Source organism: Phaseolus vulgaris, chromosome 7 (assembly GCF_051622355.1).
Source record: "Phaseolus vulgaris cultivar YP4 chromosome 7, ASM5162235v1, whole genome shotgun sequence".
Lineage (NCBI taxonomy): Eukaryota > Viridiplantae > Streptophyta > Magnoliopsida > Fabales > Fabaceae > Phaseolus > Phaseolus vulgaris.
In genome coordinates this window covers 8,666,573-8,692,223 of record NC_143504.1, presented here as the reverse complement: position 1 = coordinate 8,692,223, position 25,651 = coordinate 8,666,573, and the positions used below count along the sequence as shown (strand labels likewise).

The following is a 25,651-nucleotide window of genomic DNA, read 5'->3' as shown; positions in this document are numbered from 1 at the left end:
CAAACACAATGTAAAAGGGCTAACATGAACGAGGTGACATATTAAGAAGTCATTCAAAAAAACGTCATTATTTACGCTAAAATTATTTTAACCAGTTAAAAAATTATGACATCTATAACTAATATAAATTGCATGATTAAAACCTCACTTTATATAAGATGTTATATAATGGAAACTATGACGGTTCACAATAAATCGCCATATTATATTTTGTGACAACTAGATCTATGACGACATGCAAAATCATCATACACATAAATAAAAAAAATTTATAAATGATATTATATATAAAAAATAACTGTCATTAAATACACATATTTTTTCTAATAAAAACAATGGACGAAGAGAAAAAAAAATAACGTATAATAAAAATGAGTAAATATGATGTACTTTATAAATATTGTGACTTATTACATCGATATATATATATATATATATATATAATAAAAAATTAATTAATTAATTAAAAATATTATTGCCTTTTAAGTTTTCTCTTATTTAAAGTGAATTACTAAATAATGTATTTTGCTCCATGTGAATTTCCATGATCACTATTTACCACCTGTCCCAATAACTTTATTTAGGTGTATTTGAAAACTTTAAAAATATATCTTTATTTTTTCTGTTTCCAATTTCTTGTTTCCACTTTATTCTATAATCTCAAAAGAATTAAAATATAAATGAAAATATAGTAAAATAAATAGAAAAACTAAAGAATGTAATAAATTGAAATAAACTTTCCCGCTTAATGACAAATATATTGTTGATAGAGCTAGTTTTTTCTACCCTATTCAAGAAATATACTTCTAATATAGAAAATAGTTAATATTTTTTTTCTTTAATTTGAGACATATTTTTTATATGCATGATAATACCAATGACATTTTTTTATATTAGCCATGACTTTCAATTTTTTAAATAAGATTCTAGATGTGATAGTGTACAGAAAGATAAGTGTACATTTCATTAATCTCAGTTTTTTTTTTTACAAATATGTAAAAATTACAAAATGAAAAAAAGTGTTAAGATTTTATTTTTTATTATAGAAAATACTTGTAAGTTTGTAAGAAGTAATTCATTGTGACTGGTTTTGCCTTCAACCTTTGATGCAATTAGTTCATTGTGGATGAAACGGTTGCTTACAGTTTTAGTAAGACAATGGAATTGCTTTGAAAACATGACATGAAAAGTATAAAGGAAATAATATTCTTGATGACAGATACAAATAATCTAACTATTGACCTAATTAATTACCTTTCTAGATAAACACATATTTTCTTTTTAATGGTATTATCCTTTTAACCCATTGTGGTTTTGCCTTCTATATATTTCTTTTTTCATGGAGATTAACAATTTTGTTTGGTTCGTAGCTAAGTTTTAACAACTTATAGTATTAAAAGCCTCATTCCCCAGATTGCAAGAAAACAATCAAAACATCAAAAGCTATGCATCATTACAAAAATATTATATTATACAGATTATAATATTAGGTTAATTCTCTTATGCCTGTGAAATAGTCATCAATAATTATAAATACAGAGTATTAAATTTTCTTTAAATAGTTAAGATAATTTCTAAATTTGATTATTTATTCAAAGTTGTACCACTTACATAAGCAGAGTTAGGCCATGTTTGTTGAAAAACTTATTTTTTGACTTGTGAGATATTACAACTCAAATGGAAACATTGGAAACATCTCCAAGCCACTTGCTAAATTAAAATATTCTTATTTAATGCATCATGTGTAAATTTTGATTAATGCATTAGTAGATATGGATCAAACTACAATTATCTTATCCTGAATTTGTACTATAGTTATGAAACAAAACTAAATTATTAAACAACTATAGTTTTGAAATGAAAGAAAGTGTAAACTACTGTTGTATTTCTTAAGAGAATTAAATTAAATTAAATTAAAATATGTAGATAAACATGAATTAATAAATAAAATAGTATTTAATAATTAAAATTTATATTTATATATTATATTTGCGCATTTTCAATTTATAATATCATTATGATTTGGACTTTATTTTAAGAGTAATCTTATAGAGCGTTGAGAGATCCTCATACTCTTTTGACAAATTAGAAAAACTCCAAGTGCCCTGCATGTTCAATAAACCGTACAGTCTCACTATAGAAAGAAAATATACTGATTAATTATAATAAAGAAACTGTTACAATAAATATTTATTATTATTTTATTTATTTAAGAAACGAATTTTTAGTTTTCTGTAATATAATATTATAACATCTACACAAATGATAAATTAGGATGAAATATTTAACATTTACATGAAAATTTATTTATCACATAAAAAAATTGACAAAAATTTATTTAAATAATTTTTTTATTAGAAATAATTAGGAAGTCTAAAGTTTGGATTAGAAATAAAAATTAATTTTATGTGAGTGTACAAAAATAAAAAATATATTTAATCATTTGTTTTATATTAATACTATAGTGTAACATGTAGGAATGATTAGGGTGTTGATATGTTATGATAATTAAATCGATGGCATAGAAATCAAAGAAGAGGAATGGAAAATAACTCGTGATAACCGAACTTTTTTGCTGAAATAATCTCCTCTTTGTTCTGAAATTAAGGCTACTTACTTACCTCGTAAAAACTATCTCATTCTTAAGTGATTTTTCACTATAAATTTGACACTGTTTTTTGTTGCAGTTACACAAAATAGCTTTTATACTATACACAGTTTCCACACATTTGAATAATCTAACTCACTCTACAAACAATTTCATTTCATCTGTTGTAATAATTGGTTCAACTTACTTTTGAGACATTAAATAACAAAAAGTGTCCACTTTACCCAATGAGGGAATCTGGCCAATAAGAACACAGAACTGTTTCAAAAAAAAACTTTATGTCTGATTTAATTATAAAAATGTCAGTGTTAATTAATGTGTACTTGGGGAGACACATTGTATCCATTACTAAAACTTGCTCACTGGAGTTTTCTTGGGTAAACATATATTGACTTGTCTTAATTAAGGAAGAAGAACATTTTTTTTTTCAAGTTGATCCCTCTTTTTGTTGTCAAAAAGCTGAACGAACCAATTTCCACATATCAGTTTCATCATCACTTCTAATATTTTAGTTGACGTCTTATCTTCACTTAAGATTCACCACACAAAAAGCAAAACAAGTTAAAAGGAGGTGTAATTACACTGTTTGGCTAGTATTTCCTTTTCTAGAATTTTCCAAACATCATTTGTTTCTTCATTATTGAAACTATTTTGTTTAACTTTTTACTTCAAAGGCTTGCTTTTCTAGATTTGTCGTCACGATTATTTTTTTTCTCGAGAAAGAAAGCAGAATAAACAAGCGATTAAAATTAACTATTCTTTAACTACCAAAGAAGTAAATAACGACAGCTAAAAATAAAACAGTTATGTTAGACAAATTAATTAATAAATAAAAAACATAACATGCCATTGCGCACACTGAAAAATGGGGTCACGTCGCTATCATGCGCCGTGTGGGTCACTATCCTATCCTCCTTTTAAATAATTGAAACCAGAAGAAAAATATACAGAACCGGATTTTTTTTTCCTTCTTATTCATCGTTCAATTCAATTACTCGCCGAGTTTTTCGTCCGGATGCTCAAAATAGTTGCTGTCCATCCACTCGCCGGCGACCTACCGTTCTGATTCTCCGACACCGTTTTGGTACTGTAAACTCGCTCCTTCTTCTTCGATCTAGGATTTCCATTTTGTTTCCCGGAGAAGTGAGGGAAAGCCGACACTTCGAAATCTCGCTCTGTGTTGTTCGATTTGAGTGTGATTTCAGTGTGCTCGGTGTTTTTTATGTTCTTTCTCATGCATTTTCAAGTAACTCAGAAGCTTTGTGTTTTTTTTATCTTACCTATTTTTGGTTTTTGCAATTTTATTTGGTTTCTTGGATTTTTTTATCGTGTTCGAGAAATTGCTCACCAACGTATTCTCGGAGTGGTTGCATTGAGGTAGAGATCTTCCTGTATCTGTAGTGAATCAAGGGAAATTGTTTATTTATGTGTGTATCATATGCATGTTCAATAGGACGGTAAGAAAATATGCATGACGGATTATATAAGATGGTTGGGAGTATTGATAAAGCGAGTTGTGTGGATTTCGAGTTTTTTTCTTTACAAATATTTTGATGATTTTGGCTCTAAACGTATCTCAACTTGTGGCAACTTTAGCTGCGTGGATTTATTACCTATTTACTTTGAACAACAGATTCACCACGTTTTGAGCATCTGGAAACTTGAGGATGCCTCGAAATGGTTTTAGTTCTGTGAGATTGTGCTTCTCTTAACTCTTAAGGCTTTTCAAATCTGTGTTTTTGCTATGAAATGTGCTTTTCTTATCTAATCGACATTGAATTGGCTCGACGGAGCATATTATGGCTTTTAATAGTTGAAAGAGTAAGTGGAATGAAAAGTATTGTTAAGAATGTTTTATAACTAAGGAAAATCATTCTGATCTCTTGTTACTTTTGGTTGATAAGGCTGTTAGGTTCTTCAAAGAGAAGGGAGCCTTACATAGAAATCATTTTATGGTGCGCCGATGAGCAGAACTGATGTTATTGGCAGTAGAAGGAGGAGGATTCTTCTCTGCTTCGGCTTCAGGGTATACTAAGGGCCTGAGCCTTCTCCTCTTGGGTCAGAGGGATGAGGATAAACCCATGAGAGTAGCGCCGTGGAACCAGTACCAGTTGGTAGACCAAGAAACTGACCGCGAGCTCCAGCTGGCTTCTACAAAGAATCGCCTCTCCCGCGGCTGTGCCTCCTTTGTTTGCTTTGGTCGCACTTCCGCAGGACTTGATACTCCGTCTCCTCTTAAAGTGGGCCCTGCCCAGCAGCATGATGTCTCTCCAGGGCCTCTGGTTTCCAACAAGGGAAATGATCCTTCTGCACATCTAGATGATGGAAATGATAACAGAAAGCTTACACTTAAAAGTAGTATAAAGAAGCCGCAAATTGTTAAACCCGTTAATGTTGAGGCTGCTGGTGAACAGGAAGCAGCAGGTGGACAGGGGATTTGTGCTCCTGGTGGTCAAGCAGAAAGAAGGAAAGTGCAGTGGACGGATAATTGTGGTAGCGAGCTTGTTGAAATTCGAGAATTTGAGCCCAGGTATTTGAATGCAAAATTTTAACTCTCTTGTTTATCGGACTTTATCATGGAAACTCCTGATACTTAATATTGTGTGATTGACATCAGTGAATCAGATATACTTTGCCCTTTTCATTTCACCCATCTTTATTATAAATGACACAAACATCTGATGTTGTGATAAATATTATGTGAAGCATTTAGCATTTTGGCTTGAGGCTAAGTTGAATGAAATGAATTTTCATTTTTTTCAAATTGAAGTGTGAACTGAATCTGATTAGAGAAGGAGCATCTATGGTTTCTCCAAGCCCCTAAGGAGTTTTATACTCATTGAATCTAAATGCTGTTAGGTCTAACTGGTATCTTGAAGGCTAAACTGGTAACTGGGCTTGATAATTGAATGAAAATGTGTTATGCCACCTGGACACACTTTGTGTTGAAAGATTGGCATTCACACCTTCTATTTTCTACTCTACCAAACACACCCTAAACAATCAAGGGGTAAAAGGTGTGAAAAATTGTTAAGTCAATCGCATGTTTAGTTTTTAAAAATATGGCCTATAGAATAATAGTAAAATAATTTTTCTTACTCAGAATGATTAGGAAAAAGTCAGACTACATGGCTGAGGTCTAAGATACGTGTTCTAACCTCTAGTTCTACTGAATCCTAGAAATGTCTTGTGGTTAGGATGACCTTTCTTGATGCTTTATTAAGGTTTTAACTTTCAACAGGAGTTTGAAGTCTGTTCCTCTTTTCTTTCTCTGGTCAAGTTCTGTCTGGTAATTTACATAATAATAGTCATTATGGAAATTTACCGTTATGTGTTTATTCATTTCCTGTTTTTATTTTTTGTTTTTACTTAACCCATGATCAACCTATTACTTCAACATTTTTTCAGATGCTTTAATCCAGGATAACTAAAAAGATTTGCTCTTAATAGTAATCCTCTAAAACTCATTGTGTTATTATGAGCTTCTTTACTTAGTCTAAAACCAAAGCCATTTGTTTTTGCATTGTTTAGCTTTTTTGTATTTGTAATGGATAATGGTGGTATGACTTAATTTTTCCTTGCAAACTTAAGGCCTATTTATTTATTTTTTAAATGTGCAATTTCAATTAAAAGTGTTAAAAAGGATGCTTTTCTCGTAACCTAAAAATAATAGCTTTTGAAAAATGTTCTAAAAGAAGAGATATTTCACAGGCCCTTTTTTTAAAGCTTAAACAAATGGGTCCTTGACTTCTTTTATTTTAAGCTGTTTTTTGATGGAAAAATTAGTGGCGGTGCTGTGGCAACAATCAACATGACTTTTTTGAATCTTTAATTGGAGAGGAAAGATAAATATTCAGGGAAATTTTCATTTCTCGCGCTTGCTTTCCTATGGCGTTTGGTTTATGGCTTTTGTTACATGGTCTATATGAAGTGGATTTGTAACTTGGAAGGGTTAAGTTGATTTGATTACCCCTTGTGTTTGGTTTTTCTCTTTGACCTTTTATTAAAGGATGCCTTACCCTCAATCATTATACTTAATTCCATTATGATCAAATTATTCTTTTGTCCATAGGAAGAAGTATATACAAGAGATTCCTGAATTTAGTTTTTTGTTGGTTGTGCAATAGCTTAATTTCTGCTATTTCTCATTTCTTACACCTTTTTTTTTATCTGTTCTGAGCTTGATCTTGTCAATCATCATTACTAAACACAAATGGCACTTTTCTCCTTATTTTGAAGTTTAAACTTTCTATGAGTATATGCACATAATGCATACAAGGTTCTACACCATGTGTTTATTTAGTTATTTATTCAACTTTTATTAAGCTGTACTACTTTTGTGATCTTCAGTGGGTTTATTCGTGTTGTATGAAGATTTCCATCAATTACACTAAAATAATGCTCTTTTTGCCAAATAAAAAATGGAAGAAAATTTTACTAGTAGTAAATATTTTTTACTCTCTTGTTGAGCCATGGACATCTTTTGTTCTACTGGTTTGGCATAAAGTGTAAGTAGTTTGCATGTTGGTTGGGGAGATTAACTTGGAAACAGCATGAAAATGGAGCATTTTCTAGCATTTTGATACAATGGGCATCAATGTTGGAGGAATAAGAATAGAGTCATAGATTCACCTTGGTAGCGTATGCTTGCTCTTGATCTTTTGTAAATCTTTTCAACGTTCATACACTTTCTTTGTATAGTTGAGTTTTGATATCAGATTCAGCTTGTTTTTCTGCTTGATCGCATAAAGTCTATCACAGGTTTTACTTGAGTTGGGGGACTTGATTCCTCTAAAATTAGGGGTGTACTTTAGAGGACAAAGTACAATTACAGCAGTTGATTAAAAATTAATTTGGTTGAGATTTCATAGTCTGTTTTAGGCATGCTATATTTATTTAAATCTTGACTGTTGATTTTTGAAAACCAATCAATGGTTATAACTATATTTTTGACCTCTAAAGTGCATTTCCTCAGTTTAGAGAAATCAAATCCTTGGGAATGTTGTGGTGTTTGATGGTGTCTTCTTTTGACAACAAAAGCTGCAAGTTTGTATCTGACCATTTTTTTTAAGTTGTCTGAAAATGAAGTTTCTTTTGATAAGCACACTGGGGATTTTTTCAATACTGCACGACTTTTGATAATGATAAATGTACTTAAAATTCTGTTGTTGATATTTTAAATAAACATGCAAGGAGGTTTTTCTTCTGTGAATTATCAACTTTCCAAACCTTTGTTTTAATAGTTCTTTTGATACTTCAGATGATCATAGCAGTTTTACAATCAATTTTACTAAACCCGCCATCAACCTGTATAACAGGCAAACCATTTTAGCACACTTATTTTAAACAAATTGTGGATATTCTCATACAACATCTACTTTTGGAGGCTAAATCATGGTATACATAGGGACCTGCAGTTGAATTTATTGCCCTCCATGCGTGAATTTGTGCAATGTGTTAGTGTTCTCATGATCAATTACTCTTGTGTCAGTATTGATCAATTTGATTGACTCTAACTAAAGTTCACCTTGCATATACGTGACTGTTTTTTAGGGGTAAAAAATCTTTTAGCACTCATAGCTTCACATAATTCTTTTTTGCATGCACCTTTTCCACATGTGTACACCTTTCTAAGGGGTTTTCTATGGTGATACTACATCTTAGAAATAATTTTTTTTTCCTTCGGTCTCCTGTGAAAGTTCTTCACCGGTTCTCGTTTTTCAACCCTACAAAACTATCAAAATTTAAAATCCAATATTTGCAACTTCTATATATAGAAGTCCTGTGACTTAAACACTTGTCCTACTCTGGTAAATATGCATTTTTTGCTGTGCTGATTGGTGCATTCAGCATTTTTGTTTGTTGGTGATTGAATGTTCCATAACCCAGAAAATAGTTTCCTCTGGATTTCTAATGCTTATTTCCTGGTAAACACATCTTATAACCATTCTAAGCGAGTAGATTACAATTCCTTTTGTAAGGACAACTGTCATGTTTTTTGTTCCTGTCATCTTTTGGCTCATTTGTTTCAGTTCAGCACTCCATAGTAGGTTGAACTTTTGAAAGTCTATGACCCTTCAGTGACTAATGGTCCTATCCCGTCCATCTGTTTCTGGACCTGATGGTCGTTTGATCACAATTTTGGTAGACCGGATGGCAAGGAATGCATCTATGGTCTTTTGAAATGTTTTCAGGAGATGATTGGGTAGTAATCTAATTCACAAGGGACTTTGTAAAGGAACGTGCTTTGGTTGTTAGAGATGAGCAGGTTTTTGGTTAATTCTAATTGAGGGATGAAAACATTGAATTCTCACTTGCGATACTATTGACACGGAAAAAGTTAGCTGATGTGTACTAGTGGTTTTTGCACATGCCACATCAGCAGATTTTTGCATTATTATTTCTTGTGTCAGGATCCAATAAAAAGTAGAATAAGAATACAATTGTGGGAACTCAATTTAAAGAGGCAAGGATCAAGACTTGTTTAAAATTGCGTGTAACTACAGGGTCATGTAAAGCATGTTGTAGTAATAGGAAAGCTTGAGATTATGTTTCTATTTTCATTCAATATTGCTGTTTATATATCTTTAACGAGTACATTATAAATGAGACCATGCAACTATTAGTTTGTCAATTACCGGTCTAGTGCCCCCGTAGGGATGACACTCGCACAGAGTTAGGGTGGGAAGTACGTTCCCATCCCTTCCCTACTCCTATCTCCTGACTTTTCTCCTGTCCCCCAATCATGATTCCCTCTGTGTTAATATTGATTATAAGTATTCAGAAAATTCAGGTCTCCTTCAATAAATTCCAAATTGTAAAAGTTGTAAGAAATAACGTTTATATATTATTTATTAATAGACACACTTATAGAGAGAGAATGATTCTCACTTTAAAGATGTGAAGATAATATTGTGATTATGCATAAAATCTTAAAGAGTCAATATTTATTTATTATTTTCACTTCTCGTAATTATGTTTAGCCGAACTATAGTGTGATTTTTTTCATTCTTAATCCCAGGAATGGATAGGTTTGAAACCCTTAATTCTATGTATTCGGTTGTACTACCTTTATGTATTCATACATGAGTTGATTGAGATGAAAGTTTATAAACTTTTTCCTTGTGATATGTGTATTTTGCTTTCATGTTTTACTATCTACTTGTAATTGATTCAATACGTTGCAATTTGTCGATCAACTGCAGTGAAGCGGATGGATCGGATGATGAATTTGATAGTGGAAACGACAGAACTTGTTCCTGTGCGATTATGTAAATTGGAGTTTCATTAAGTTGATAGGTTCATCGGGGCCACTCACTGTTAAAACAACCCATCACTCGCGATGAGGCAAAAGAGGCAAAGGTTTCAGTTCCGTGGAGATATATTCAACCAACACCTTGCCTGAGTGATGCGTTTGTTATTGCTTGCTGCGGCTTTAAATTTTGCTCCTCTGCATCAATTTGTATAATTCTTGTCATGTGTGAATTCTTTGCCTTTGATTCATCATTTTTATGCTACTTCATGTTCTTATTTTAAGGATTAACCCAAGTTTTCTTTCTATGATCTGGCGTTTTTTTAGAAGAAAGAAATATACAAATGTAAGATTTTGTAAAACATCAGTGTGGCAACTTGGTAACAAAGTTATGATGAGACGGGGATTGTTAAGGTTTATTATCTGTTTAGAGGATAAAGAAAAGCGCATACTGCTGTAATTGCTTTATAGGTTGTCGAAGATTGATCGGGATTTTGCCATTAGTGTCCGTCCATCATGTCTAAAAGATGAACCACTTTTCTTGCATTCGGGCTTCCTGCAGCTCCCATCTTGGATATGGCGTCATTAAGATCCAATCAATTAAATTAATTTGATTTGTTGTCATATTCATAGATTTAAATTTATACCAAAATTAAAATTAAAGTACATTTTACTGTAGCGTTTCAAAATTGTTTTAAGATAATATATTATTATGTTATTCCAAATGTTTTTTTATTAAATATGCGGTATTATTAATTATTAGTACATAATTGTTGGAAAAAGGTAGAAATCATAAACGAACACAATATAAAGTCGAATTAAAACAACTCTCAATATTTATCCAAACGGAATTTGATAATAACACATGTTGAGTCTAATTTGAAAATAGAAGTTAATATTAGACAAGGTTTGGTTGGTAAGGAAACAGGTAATTAACAGTACTACTACAGAAGGATGATTAAAGAAATATTGGAAAACAGTTTTGTTTAGTTCTACATAGGTTATATAGGTAACATAGTTTTGGTGGCTATTGTTTACTTAATGAAGTGCCACTTAGCTTATTTTATAATTTTTATTGATTTTCTACGAGTGCCTTTTTACAATGAGAAATTATTTCAATTAATAATATTCTCAAACTTATAATATGTTTAATTAATTAAACTTTATTTTTAATCACTTGTCATGAATTATAAACATATATAGCCAGTAATTGATGGAAAGGGAAAGCAATTATACCCAAATGTAAATAATTAACAAGACTGATATTATGGTAACTTCACTGAAAAGCAAAACAAAGGTAATGGGTAACAATTCTAATATGATTGAGGAAACGAAATTTAACCCAATTAAATATTAAGTACAATATTTAAAGTCATAATCATACATTTTTTTTTACCAGCAGTCATAATCATACATACAACCAAACCAAAAATAAACTGGCGACCTATTACCGAATATGGTATTCCATAAATTTTAAGATTCACATAATTTTTCTATATTTATAAAATAATGGGAGTAGAAAGAGAAATTAAAAAACAAAAACAAAAATAGTTGTAGTGCGTATTCTCTTAAGTCAAACACTAGCAGAAATCCAACGGTTGATGTTTAGCGACCCAAGAGGTATAAAGAGTAAACACGACATTCATGTCATTGTGCAAGTTACAGCCCTTGCGTCTCTCCACAAAATGAAGCCACCTTCCATTGGATACTTGGCCAAACCTTGTCCACACACTCACTTTTTCATTTTGATAAGACCATATGTCCAACTCTAATGCTCAAACAAAGGCCAACTGCTGAAAAAGTTAAAGGCACACAAAAAAAAATAACAAAAATAAAATCCAAGGATTGAGTATCACCTATCCAAAAGAGAAAATGTCTGTGACATCTTCATTCCCATGCATCAAAATCCCAGCTTGTTCCTCCTCTCCTTCATGCACATCTTCATCAAGTTCATCCTTTAGATTTTCTTCTTCCAAACCTTATGCTGCTGTTACTGTAAGGAATTCTCAGACTGAAGGGCCTCTGAGAAGACCAGTGGCTCCTCCTGTTAGAGAACCATCTAGTAGCATCCCTCAGCCCCTGAAGCCTTCACCTCCTTCTCAGCCTCCATCCCAGGCTGCCCCTGTTGTTGGAGATGATAGGAGTGGCATTACATTAGAGTTTCAGAGGCAAAAGGCTAAGGAGCTGCAGGAGTTTTTCAAAAAGAAGAAGCTTGAAGAAGCAGATCAGGGTCCTTTCTTCGGATTCATTGGCAAAAATGAGATTAGCAATGGAAGGTAATTTATTTAATTTTTTTTTTCTTTTGGGACCTTTCAAAGTTGAGTTTTTCTTACGTTGGTTTATGCTAATTGCAGTTTTTTTAATGTCGGTAGAACTAGTTAATTGTGAGCTACCATATATTTGGTTGAATGTTGGGGGTGATGTGGTGTTGATCAAAATGTTGGCTGAACGTTCTAGCAAATTTCGAGGGATAGTACTTCTAAATTGGTTTCAATTATATTCTCCCCCTTTTTTTTGACAGGGCTATATATCAAAACTCATTATTCAAAAGCATAGCACCTTTCACTGTGATGGTAATCTTAGATCTGTAGTTATGATGAAGTAGGAAAATCAAGATGATAATAAGTTTATCTGTTGTTTGTGAACAATTTGTAACTCTAGGTCCCCTTTTTTGTCTTTTCTTTCATTAATTGGAATGGCAAACATTTTAATGTGTGTTCGGTTCAATTTATTTTGGAAAAATAATTTGCTTATTTTTGTCAAGTTTGGTGGAGGATTGAACCTCCAACATCAACGGCACACCAAAATGTTAACAAAACTTGTCCAAAGTTTGCTCATTTTAGGAAGTGTTTCATGAACAATTATTCCTGTGTCAGACAACCCCATACATTTTTTTTGGCAACATTCACTCTTATGGTGATTAGTGTGTAGTATAAACTTGCGAATACTGAACTGAGTATAGTCCTCGGGGATTATGTCCAAATAACACTTTCCAAGTTGAACAACCATCTACACTTATGTTTGGGATGAAGGCTTTTTGGAATTTCTTTTAGGAGTTTAAACAACCAGTAAGAAGGCAAAAACAGAGATAAAAATACTAGGGGACTGATTTCTCTTGATTATGAAACCAGACACTCCCTAGATAAAGCATCCTTTGAGTTGCCACTTCCAATTTCCTTGTTGCAGATCAAATTCCCTAAATTAGTTATAACCCTGGTTTCCTTGATGCAGAAACTTCACCCAAAGTCTACTAAAAGGTCGAGTTTTGTAGGTCAAATTAAGGATGTAAGGTCATGAAGTTTTATGGATTTCAAGCAAAGACCACACAAACAAAACTATCTATATAGTTAACTTCATTCATAGTCATGCTCATATCTCTCACTGTTCCTAGCATAAACATGAGCCGAAACAACAATTCAATGGTGATTAAGCATAAAAAAAATTACGCATAGCAATTACAACTCAGATAAAAGAAAATATTCATAGAATTACTCAACTAAATTAAATTAATTTAAAATATCATCAAAGCCAAATTAAACCATTACCTTATGTTTGAGATTCTACTTGTTGGGCATTACCAGGCCAAATTTGCTCTTATGCTAACAAAGGATATGAATACAAGACTTCTAAAAAGAAGTTAATATCAATTGTCTTTTCTAATTTTTAGTTATTTCTCTTTGTACATGTTCTAGTCTTTATTGGCTTTTTGTTTTACATTTTGTCTATTTAGCTAGACCTAGAATGAGTGTATTACTTGTATATATTCAGATCCTCTGCTTTGATTTAAGTAAGGAAAAATAAACCGAAGAAATATTCTTTCTCATATTCTTTGTCTTCCTTTTTTCTCTTTTGTTCACAGTTCTTTTTTATAATATATGTGAATTCAAAGTAAACACATAGGAACTTAGGTATTGTGATGGATGTTTAAATCTCAATTAGGTAGTATGAAATGCTCTATAAAGCATTTAAATGTTTCCCTCGTTTTAGTAATTAGCTTTTGAGGATGGATTCCCTAAGGGCTTGGACACCAATGAATTGGTGTCAAAGTTGGTTGTTTCTACCAACGAAGTAGAGTTCTTACTCTCTTTGACAATGATGTAACTTTATATAGGTGTGGACTTTTACTGTGTAAGTTTACTTATCAGCTAGTGAAATAGACTGCTATTCATTCTATATGAAAGGACATATAGATTTGCACAATTAGTTTCTCCTTCAGTGCTAATCCAGCCATTAATTACCTGATACTCGAAGCTTAAGCTCCTCTTTAAAGACCATGTTTTCAGTAACATGACTGCGTATGTATTCATTTTGAGATAATATATCAGATACTGTATGAATATGTACATGCTTATGCTTGTTCTGCTTTGCCTTCTCATTTTGATTTTCATTTGGGAATTTTATTTCAACAGATGGGCAATGTTTGGTTTTGCTGTTGGATTGCTAACAGAGTATGCAACAGGCTCAGACTTTGTTGATCAAATAAAGATCCTTCTCTCCAATTTTGGGATAGTAGATTTGGAGTGAATACCACAAGATTATATACTGTTAATAGTTTCTTGTACCTTATCCTAGCACAAACAATGTTCATCAATTTGTTTCATCTTCATATATAGCAAGCAATCTTGCTCTTTGTCTCACATTTATGAAACAACAATAATATCACGATTTTCCTTTTACTTTATGCTTAAAGTCTTGCTAATATGGTAAATTAAGTACCAATACGCTATGACAAGATTGACTAATAAGCAAGCATGTATCTTGAATTTGTGATCAATCCATGTATACGGTGGAATATTTCTTAGAAGTTAGTTAATTAAATAAATCTTACTTAAAAAATTATTGTTTACTGAAATGATGTTTTGATAATTCATTTTTCATATTTTGACAAATAATTAAATAATCATTAATTTGTATAACCAATATTAATTATCAACATATCCTTTGTATATTCTTTAACTCAGATTCAATAATAATTATGAACGATGGTAATAATAGTTTATTACATACCTTGAGAGAGGTAATCTTTTCAATAATAATTTAAACCATAGACGGTTTTCAATGGCACAAACTATTTCATATAGAAACGGATGGAAAATCATCCAGCTGTCATTCATAGAATAAAGAGATTGAATATTTAGAGCTTTATTCAATATGACTTATTAGCATATGAGAAGATCTCTATACCATTAAAAACAACTAGAGCATTGACTTTAGTAGGATTAAGTCATTCACTTTATTTATATATGCAATATAAATAAATATAAATAAGACAGTTCACTATATATAAATCTGAAATTGAGATGTGTTTTGGATATGATAATTCGCAATACAATAATGTCTTCCGAATATTAAAATCTGAATTTTTTTTTTTATTCTATATGTAAAAATTCAAAAAAGATGATAAGAGTAATTTGGAATTTAAAAATAAATGATGGGTGTCGATGAAAATTGATCTAGTAGGGAGAATTAGCCTTAAGTCGTTACTATTTTGGGTCAAACTTTATTTGATTAATTGTATAGTATGGAGGCTAATTCTTCCTAGACCTCCATTGCTCCTTCCTGCACCTCCATTAGCTAATCCAAAATTACATTTGTACCCTTTATTAAAATTTTAAAACCCATATTTATCTATTCCTATCACGCTGCAACCTTTCACTTCTTATTTCTTTCCAGCAGCGCACCTCCATTTCTCTACACAGCTGCGACACCTCCGTGGTCTAAGAGTACTAGCGAGGTTTGCAAGTGCTGAAAGAAGCATTATAGTGAAGGTTCCTTTTTCTTTTTGTTCTGAATGTTGCAACCACCATTTTTAAATTTTCAAAAAAAAAATCGCGTTGAGTGCCCAAATGTAAAAATTGGTGTACATTTTTTATTAATATATTGATTCGTACATTTTATTATGTATAACCAGATTCAAATATACATACTAAAATGTACAAATTGAGGTACATTTTTTCTATATTTGCAATTGTATATCGGAATGTACAAACCGATTTGTATTTTATAGAGTGTATATTGCAATAATATACAATCCGGTTTGGATGTATTTTAAATTAAAAATTTAATGTTATTTTGTTTTCTATTTTATGGAATATTGTTTGAAATGACATTATGGCTAGGACTAGAGGTGGTGGATCATAGGTTGATGGGATTGATGGTAGGTTGAAATCTACTACATTTGTGCGGTGAAGAAATTGTGATTAAGGTGTTGATGACATTGCACCTCTTTACAATATTTTTTTCTACTTCTTCACAATCATTACTCTACATCACCTGAAATAAAAAAATGCATTAAACATAATAAAAAAATCACAAATATTTTGTATATCGGATTAACCAGGCTGTTGCACCTATTTTTTGAATTTGAATACCAGAATGAACAATCTAGTAGTTGAAATAAAAAATGGAGATGTATATCGAAATGTGCAATTTGGTTTCCATTCATCATTTACAAACCAGTTTTCACATTCTGATATACATTCCTAAATCTGATTTCAACTACTAGATTGTTTATTTCGGAATTCAAATTCAAAAAATGAGGTGCACGGACTGCCCAATCCGCTATACATATTCAAAACGAAAAAAAAAACTAAAAACAGAAACAGTGGCACCAAAACTCACCGCAGCTAACCTGAACCACCTCTAGCCACCACCTACAACCATAACAACCATGCAAAAATCACACCACGGTTAACCAAAGAACTCAAAATGAAGAACAAGTGAGCGACATAGCCAAAACCCTAAAATATATTGTCAAGAGTATATTTGGAATTTCAAAATTATATGGAGCAGCAGGGAAAATTTGCCTAGTATAGATTAGGATTTCATAAGTCATGTATTGGACCAAGTAGTATAGAATAATTGGGCCATGAGTTTGGACAAAGTAGTAGGATTTTGGGTTTGCATTTGGACTATGTTAGATTAAGGTTTAGTAAACCTAGTTAGAGTTCCAATTAGATTTCTAATGACCTAAGAGAAACCCTAAACTAGTCACAAAGGAATGTGTGTTCTAACTTCAGTTCCAAACTATCCAAGTTTCATTCATGTAAAAGGCATGACTAGACTTAGACTCCAAGTTTCAACTTGAATCTTTCCTCACACTCTTCCTCGTTAAACGCCCAAGTGTCCTATAAATAGGAGTAATTTTCTCTTGTATATTTTAACTTAAAATTAATAATAGTCATTCTTGTAAACTTACGCAGTGTTTGCTTTCGCAGTTCCACTATTCATGCAGATCTAAACGAGGGTGACACTCGCGTTTGTTTTTCATTCATTGTTGTTGATTTGCGAGCGCGAAATGACGAGCATATGTTTTTTTTTTCTTCCTCGTTCAAGTGCAGAGAAAGCATGGGAAAGACAACGTGGCACATATGCATTTTCCATAATGCCCTTTGCGTTTTTTTGACAAAATTCGATGTTGCATGGTCTTTGAAACAGTGGAACATCGATTGTCCATGTTATTTTTCAATGAATATCAATATTGGGTGCCATAATTGATGTTGGTCTTTTTTCCACTTACATAATCAATGTTGTGGTGCTTTGTCCATGTAGAACATCGATTATCCATGACTCTTTTTCATTGAACATCGATTCTACATACCCATAATCGTATTGAGTTGATTTTTCAGATTTTTTAAAATACTTCTTTAAATAATATAGATTTGTATTTTTTGTGATTTTGAATAATTTATGAATTTTATTTATTTCAGATTTTTATTTATATAGGACATTAAATAATTTAAATTTGTATTTCTTTTAAAAAATAATTTAGGAATTTATTTATTTCAGATTTTTATTCAAATAAAACATTAAATAATTTAGGATTTTAAATATTTTAGGAATTTTATATATTTTAGATTTTTATTTAAATAGGACATTAATCAATTTAAGATTTGTATTTATTTTGAATTTTGACCAATTTAAAAAATTTTATTTATTTCAATTTTTTATTCAAATAGGACATTAAATAATTTAAGATTTGTATTTATTTAAAGTTTTCAATAATTTAGAAATTTTATTTTTTCATATTTTTATTCAAATACAATATTAAATAATTTAGAATTTATATTTATATTTATTTAAAATTAAATAATTTAGAAATTTTATATACATTCCATTTTTATTTAAACAGGAACTTACATAATTTAAATTTTGTATTTATTTAAACTTTTAAAAATTTAATTTATTTTAAACTTTTATTAAAATAGAACACTAAATAATCATTCAAATATGTCAATCCAATAATTCTATATCATTTATATTTTTTTATTGAAGTTAATACTAGAAATAATTATTAATTAAAAATAATTAAAATTCACAAACAAATTAATTAAATTATTAAAAAATAATTTTAAAATTAAATATAAATTTATAAACTTATATTTTAATAAAAAGAAAAATTTCAATCATATTTTTCAAATTTTCATAAACATTTTTTATTTTATTTATCTTAATTCAAACAACTTTATTCTCATAAATTATTTCAAATAACTCTGTAATTCAAATAAAATATAGAGTTGCCAATACCTATCACATACTCGTAGTCACAGTGCAGGAAGAACAACAGTTTTTATGGAGAACTGCATTGTTGATTCCCCTGTCTCTTCATATTTCGAATCTCGTAACATCCAAAGAGTGAACTACACCTTGTATTGTCATACTTCATTGCTTGTCAGCACTTTTAGTATAAATAGGAACACTCTATCTTCCACATTTTTTTTCATATAAACTATTACTACTTTAATTCTGCACCTATTCTATTTTTCGAGATCTATAATGTTTGGTCACATCAAATGCCTGTGACTTTCATCTATAATATAATTCTCATACCTTCTCCAAGGACTCAAAATGACATCATAAAAAAATCTTGTTACAATTATTTTTTATAAAAAAAATATACATTGATATAGATATTAAATTCCTGACTCATGTGGAATGTCATCTCAAGGAAGAGCCTAGATGGATTAATTATAATGACCCAAAAGTATATTTATTTCCTAAAATTTATTTTATATATTATAAATTTTTTAAGAAAATATCGATTTTTATAAATAGTATGTATTTTAATGTAAAAAAATGCATTATTTGTTTTAATTATTTGTTGACTACAATCAATTACATTCAGTAACCCTAAGCAAAAATTGATTTCTAAAGTTAATATATGGCAGAATAAGCTTTTTCTTTAAATTTTTCTTTATATCAATTAAAATATATTTTTTACTAAAATGGTTTTTCTTAATATCAGTTATTTATTACTTTTATTAAAGGAGAGGCAATTTTCCTTTTATTTCATTTAATTTTAGTAAGAAAGTATTTTTTGGTAGGTTTTATAGAAATAAATTTTTTCTTTTTTTATTCTAATAGTCTAAAACTAAATAGTAAAAAAAGTGAGAAATGCAGTGAGTTGAAATTTGAGTAGTAGAAGAAAATTACATTGAAGAAAGATGAGATGGTGTGTTAGCATGGATATACGAATCTTGGTGGGTGTCCGTACTCTGCAAAGGTTGCCGGCTGTGGGACCGAAGAAAAGAATAAAAGATCTAACATCTCTGCCATACACAGACACGTGCGCCCAACACTCACTCACGCCATTGCCTACTGTCACACTCCATATGTCTCTCCATCTTCAAAGTTTCACCCTTTCCTTTCCACTTTCAAAACTCTCTCTCTCTCTCCTATTCTAAGAACTGCGCAGTCATTTTCTCTCTCTGCGGAAAACCCAAAGAAGAAAACACCCCATTGTTTTTTCCTGTGAGTCAAGAGTGATTTCCCACAGCAACATTCCAAATGTGCCGTCCGTGGTCGGCTTCCACCATTATTCTTTCTCTCTCTCTATATCTCTCATTTTCTTTTCTTCCGACCTGCATTCATAGAAGCTGAGGAACACCTGGTATGGGCTGTGTTCAGGCCAAGCCATTGGATTCGGAAGGTCCAGACTACAGGAGCCTGGAGAGGTTGAAGTTGGATAATGGGTATGTCGCAAGTTCTGACTTTGTTGCTCATAGGAGATCCACTGGTCAAAGACATGACCCCAATAAGGACCATCACAGGCTGCATCAGCCTCAGAGAGAACAACCCATAAAGCATAAACTTAAGTCTGGTGTTGCCAATGATGGCGCTGGGCATCATAAGGGCAGGGTGGTTGGAAGAGAGGGGAAGCGAGTCACGCGTCGTGATGATAAGAAATTGGCAAACAAGTGTTGCTTTGAGGATGAGATGGTAGATGGGTGGCCAAGGTGGTTGGTTGATAATGTTCCTGCACAAGTGTTGGCTGGCTTGGTTCCTAGGAGTGCTGAATCCTACAAAATGATTGATAAGGTCTTTCTTTCTTGGCTCTGTACGAGTTTTGTTTATGATATGGATTAGGCAAGGATAAGAATTATATAAACGGTTGTGGATAATTCTAAGTACAAATATGCTTTTACAGAATTTTTCTTGCAAAATTATTTGGTTATTCTGTGCATAGTGAAGACGGTTAGCTGTAGGCTCTAGCTCATCAATACTCCACATTGGGTTTGAAAAATGATCAGACATTTTTTAACATGTGGAGTCAGTGTTCTGCAATTTATAATTATCTCTGCTTGAATCTAATTAGAGTTTCAGGTATCTCCACTTGCACTGAGAATAGGTGATTTGAATTTGGTGATTCATGCAAGCAGACAGTTCAATTTTTTGTGCAATGCATGATCGATTTGAAAGCTTTATTAATCATAATCATACGTACTTAGTTTAATCGAGGTTCGATCAGTTATATAATGAAAACTTCAAGCAATTGAATCATGATATTGATTTCTATCTAGATTACAGAAGTTTTTATCCACAATGGTATTCAACTACTTCTTAAGTTTTATTGTTTTCAAACTATTGACAATCTACTATGCGAGTTTTGTTCATTTATAACAATCAAAACTGAAGTGCTGTCCTAACTGATAATGGCAGGATGGAGCAAACTAGTTGACTTATGTTATTTACGTTTTGCAGGTAGGACAAGGAACCTACAGCAATGTTTATAAAGCTCTGGATAGAGACACAGGAGAAATTGTGGCCATGAAGAAGGTTCGCTTCAATACATCAGAACCTGAAAGCATAAAGTTTATGGCAAGAGAAATTACGATATTACAGAGACTGGATCATCCCAATGTAGTTAAACTTAAAGGATTAGCCACTTCAAGAATGCAGTACAGTATATATCTAGTTTTTGACTTCATGCAAACAGATTTGGCACGAGTTATTGCTCGTCCTGAAGAGAGACTATCAGAACCACAGGTTAATAGATTCTCTTTGATGCTTTGGTCGTTTTGACATTTGGACCCTTTTATTCTCCTTAATGATCTTAAAAAGTTAATGTAGGTCAAGTGCTATATGCATCAATTACTTTCAGGTCTGCAGCATTGCCATGACAGGGGAATTCTTCATCGAGATATAAAGGGGTCAAACCTTTTGATTGATAAAACTGGGATGCTTAAGATTGCCGATTTTGGACTTGCCAATTTTTATGGTCCAGATCATCATCAGCCTCTCACTAGCCGGGTTGTGACACTATGGTACAGAGCTCCTGAATTGTTGTTAGGAGACACAAACTATGGAGTTGGTGTTGATCTGTGGAGTGCTGGATGTCTCCTGGCAGAAATGTTCAAAGGATTACCAATCATGCCTGGCAGAACTGAGGTGATGAAGATAATGGCTTCCTTTTATCTTCAAGCATCTTTGGCTATTTCTGAAATTCCTTTCTTTTTATACTGTCTTTAATTTTTGTTCTGTATAATTTTGTGTTATGTTGTCTGCATTTCTTACTGACTTCAATTTTCTAGATCTGCTAATCATGAACTTTCCCTGCTTCAGGTTGAGCAAATTCATAAAATTTTCAGGCTATGTGGCACACCATCAGAGGAGTATTGGAGAAAATTGAAACTTTCTATAACTTTTAGACCTCCAAAGTCTTATAGACCCAGCCTTGTAGAAACTTTCGGGGATCTCCCTCCATCTTCTTTAGGTCTTTTATGCACTTTGCTTGCTTTGGATCCCGCATTCCGTGGAACTGCATCTAAAGCTCTTAAAAATCAGGTTAGCAAAGAGTAAAGACAATAATTGCTATTCCTAAGTTATTCTGACTCCAAACCATTAAATTACGCAATGCACAATACATTTCTTGGCTATGAATTTTCAATTTCGCATGCCAATTTGCAATTCCAGTTGCCAATTAATAGAATATATATGTTTAATGCGCATTTGTGTGTTAATGGCTTAATAACTTCGTGCATTTTTTATTTGACTAATCATCTTCAATGAAAATTACATTATATAGATTTAATGTTCTCGTGATGATTCAGTAGTGACTCATTATCTTGTAGAACTAGTAGATATAGAAAAACACACACAAAATGCAATAATATTAAGTTCATCATGCAATTCCAGCAGTTAGGAAATAATTAAATGACTTAATTGCTCACAATTTCCAACGTACGAGTGTCTTTTGTGTGCAGTTTTTCTTTACAAGCCCATTGGCATGTGACCTCTCTGGTATGCCTGTAATCTTCAGAGAGGATGATGAGCGTGTTCAAGCCAACGAACAGATCAAGTAAGTACTTTTTAGCTATAAAGGTTTTGAAGGGCTTCAGTCATTTTATTACACATTCATACATATCCTTCTTCTGTTACATGTCTACATGTATGTGTGACAGTGATTAATGGTATATCTCTTATTTTCATAGTAAGAGTAAGCCACATGGGTAGTTCTGTTTTCAGAATTTTGCAAATTGTTTCATTTAAGCAGTATAAAATGCAGCTAGTTACCCGAATGACCATCTTGTGACGAACTATTGGATGCCATTATTTTTATCCTGTATCATGAGAGGCATTTGCCAATCTCTGTTGCCATCATTAATGTAATTTTATTTTGAACTTCCTAGTAGTTGAGTGCAAAACAATGCCAAATGCTTTTAAATCTATATAAAATCCTTTTTGATTTTTGAGGAACAAGAGAAGCGAGATTGTAGGCAACAATTCTGATGAGAGCAACTTCATATACGCAACCCTTGTCCCAAAATGGACAACTAGATTAACAGTTCATACATAAGTTGCTACATATTGGTATTTGTAATTGGGTTTGGTGATCTGACATATGTTTATGCTATGGAATTTTTGTTCAACATGTGTCATTGAACTATTAATCCAGATACATTTGCTCAAATGTGGCGATTATATAAAGAATTATTGTCTTGAAGATTAAAATTCATAATTTCAATCCTGGCATCAGATATCTTAGTGTTTTGTTGATACTTACAGGTACATGAACTCTAAAATCAGGCGTTCTCGGACATATCTGGAGCGTCGTAAGAATTCAGTATCTAAGAGGCCAATAGAGCATACTGTATCTTCTAAAGAGGTATTAAACCTTGTGCTTTAGGACTTCATACGAGTGACTAATGAAAAATTGAGATTTTCCACTCTCATGCTTGATGGAGTTAGATTCAAATTTTTCTTCTGTTTGGTTTCCTAGTAGCTGTCGTTGTGTTGACTTGTTTCTCATTGTGCCAGACAAAGTGTTTGCTTGGAACACTTTTTGTGGTTGATATATCTCTCTGGTCCACGCTTGTTATAGCTGGAATATTGCTCATAGTAGACCATATGTTAAAATAAAGCTGACACTATCTCTGCAGGGACACAGCACCAAAAGGAAAAAGATAAATGCATCAATAATTTAAACCTACAGATGTTGTACTGTAGTGTATGTCTTCATATTTATAGCTTGATCTTTAGCCATACTTTTCTTGTTATCATTTTGGTTATGTAATGCTACTATTGCAACTTATTTGATGTATGTTTCATTGATGTATTGGTTTCACATATTGTTTCAGGAATTGGTAAGGAATGCTAAACCTGAAACTTTTGCTCCAACTGAAGACATGGATAGCACAAGCAGTACCTCATCTAGTGTAAATCCTGGAGGGGCTAAGGACCAATCACCTTTTTTTCTATCTCCATTTGGGGAATTAGATCGAAAGCTATCTCCAAAACCTCACCACCATGTTAATGTTGGTGAAGAAAACATCAAGAACCTTCCTCCATTGCCCAAGTCAAAACCAAATGCTACCAAGAATGATGTCAGTAGATACAGACCAGACCAGTTTTTTAGGTCAGCTTCCACCAGAGAATTTAGATACTTAAAAAGGGAGGAGCGTTTACTATTGGAATTTGATGATTAAACTATGGGAGAATGTGAACCCAAAATGGTTATTTTTATTTTAGAATTTGGTGCATTCTGAAAAACTTTACACATTCTTTTTCCTATTGCTGTGGCATGATTTGTCTTCTCCTGACATTTTGATTCTTCAGTTCAATAAGCATCAGCCCAAGTTGCATGCTTGTCCAAATCTCTTTGATTAGATTGTAAATGAACTTTACTATTGTACTATACATGTCATAGGCACAACTTTATGCACATGGTTCAAATCCCCTTGAGCATGGAATAACTGATACCATATGATACTGTATATTTATTTATATGCTGCACACACATCTCAAAATTACTCTAAAATTTAATGGCACATCAATTTTCTGTACTGTACCGTTAGCCCGTTAATTTTGGAAATTTATTTTTTACAGGCGTGTGTAAAGGAAAAAAAAGAGTTGAAAGTCCAAATAGGCATAATTTTATCAAGGGTAAAATGTAATGTGAATTATTTGATATTTAAATAAAAAGTTATTACGGAAAAGTTAAATAATTATGCTACACACATTCTAGTGCCTATATTCATGTGGGACTAACTACACAATAAAATGCTTGCAAGCATGAACGATTATGACTGCAAGTGATGTGTACCTAGCATTATTGTCGTAGTAAATAGATAGTTCGTTTTATTATTGGGGGAAGAAGCTTGCACTGAAGTGTTCAATCTTTTGGTCCTGCTTTTTTACACAATTTGTAAAGGAAGAAACTTTCACGCAGTTAATCACAAAATTGTCAGCTTCCAGAAGGAAGTAAGTAATGAATGTAGAGCTAGAGACATGCAATTGGGTTTGGAACTTGCAATTGATTGTTTTGCACTGTTGTATCAATAATTAAAGCAAGTATTTGCTTATTCATATCATTATCGAGCCTAACAAATTTTAGTTGTCCACATCAAACAAGACGATCTGTGAGTTGGGGTGTCACATTACATGATAGCCTTGTCTAAATCTCTATTATCCTTCCTACTTGTTTGTTTCAATCCTTTGTCGTTTTCTGTTTCATGATCAATTGAAAGAGTCCAGTCATTGAATTTGGATTTCTGGATTTTAAAGTTGGATACTGAGTTTGGAGGGTTAAAGTTGTTAATAGAAATAACTGTTACAGATTGGGACTCATACATACAAATTTGGTCAGAAACTATGCATCTCTTTTTTAATTACAGGGTTTCTTAGAACCATGTGTGGTGTTGAACATTGCGGCTCCAACGACCAAATCCAACAACAAATATGAAGATTGTAACAAGGGCAGGCTAAAATAAGATTCTTAAGAAAATTAAATTAGGCAGGTTTAGGCTAGAGCTGTCTTCATCTTGAAAAAAGTCATGAACAGATATTGAAGCCACTTAGAGTACTGTGTTTAGATTGCAGATATTGAAACATTGTATGTACCATCACCAAACTTCTGACCAGGAAGTAATAAATATGTATATGTCTTGCAAAAGTGAAGGATAAAGGTAAGTTGACTCTTATACCTTGAAGCAGGGAATGTTTTAAGTTACTTCATTATCTGTACTAGATAGGCCTCAAATATGTAGTTTCTAGAATAAAAGATAAAGCAAAAG

At 32.0% G+C, this 25,651-nt stretch overlaps 3 protein-coding genes across 3 annotated transcripts; all 3 read left to right on the top strand.

Annotated features, from left to right (window-relative positions):
* The first annotated feature begins 3,261 nt into the window (after positions 1-3,261).
* On the top strand, positions 3,262-10,279 carry LOC137829991 (uncharacterized). Its single transcript, XM_068637047.2, has 3 exons — positions 3,262-3,692; positions 4,513-5,138; positions 9,814-10,279. The coding sequence occupies exons 2-3, from the start codon at positions 4,585-4,587 to the stop codon at positions 9,881-9,883; spliced, it is 624 nt and encodes a 207-aa protein (XP_068493148.1). The 5' UTR covers positions 3,262-3,692; positions 4,513-4,584; the 3' UTR covers positions 9,884-10,279.
* Positions 10,280-11,515: 1,236 nt separating this feature from the next.
* LOC137829990 (light-harvesting complex-like protein OHP2, chloroplastic) lies at positions 11,516-14,536 on the top strand. The gene is made up of 2 exons (XM_068637046.1): positions 11,516-12,136; positions 14,270-14,536. Exons 1-2 carry the CDS (start codon positions 11,733-11,735, stop codon positions 14,382-14,384), a joined length of 519 nt encoding a protein of 172 aa, XP_068493147.1. The 5' UTR covers positions 11,516-11,732; the 3' UTR covers positions 14,385-14,536.
* A 4,883-nt stretch (positions 14,537-19,419) lies between these two features.
* Positions 19,420-24,375, top strand: LOC137829534 (putative serine/threonine-protein kinase At1g54610). The gene is made up of 7 exons (XM_068636355.2): positions 19,420-20,177; positions 20,841-21,125; positions 21,210-21,527; positions 21,702-21,923; positions 22,343-22,437; positions 23,145-23,244; positions 23,717-24,375. The coding sequence occupies exons 1-7, from the start codon at positions 19,752-19,754 to the stop codon at positions 24,062-24,064; spliced, it is 1,794 nt and encodes a 597-aa protein (XP_068492456.1). The 5' UTR covers positions 19,420-19,751; the 3' UTR covers positions 24,065-24,375.
* The last annotated feature ends 1,276 nt before the right edge of the window (positions 24,376-25,651 follow it).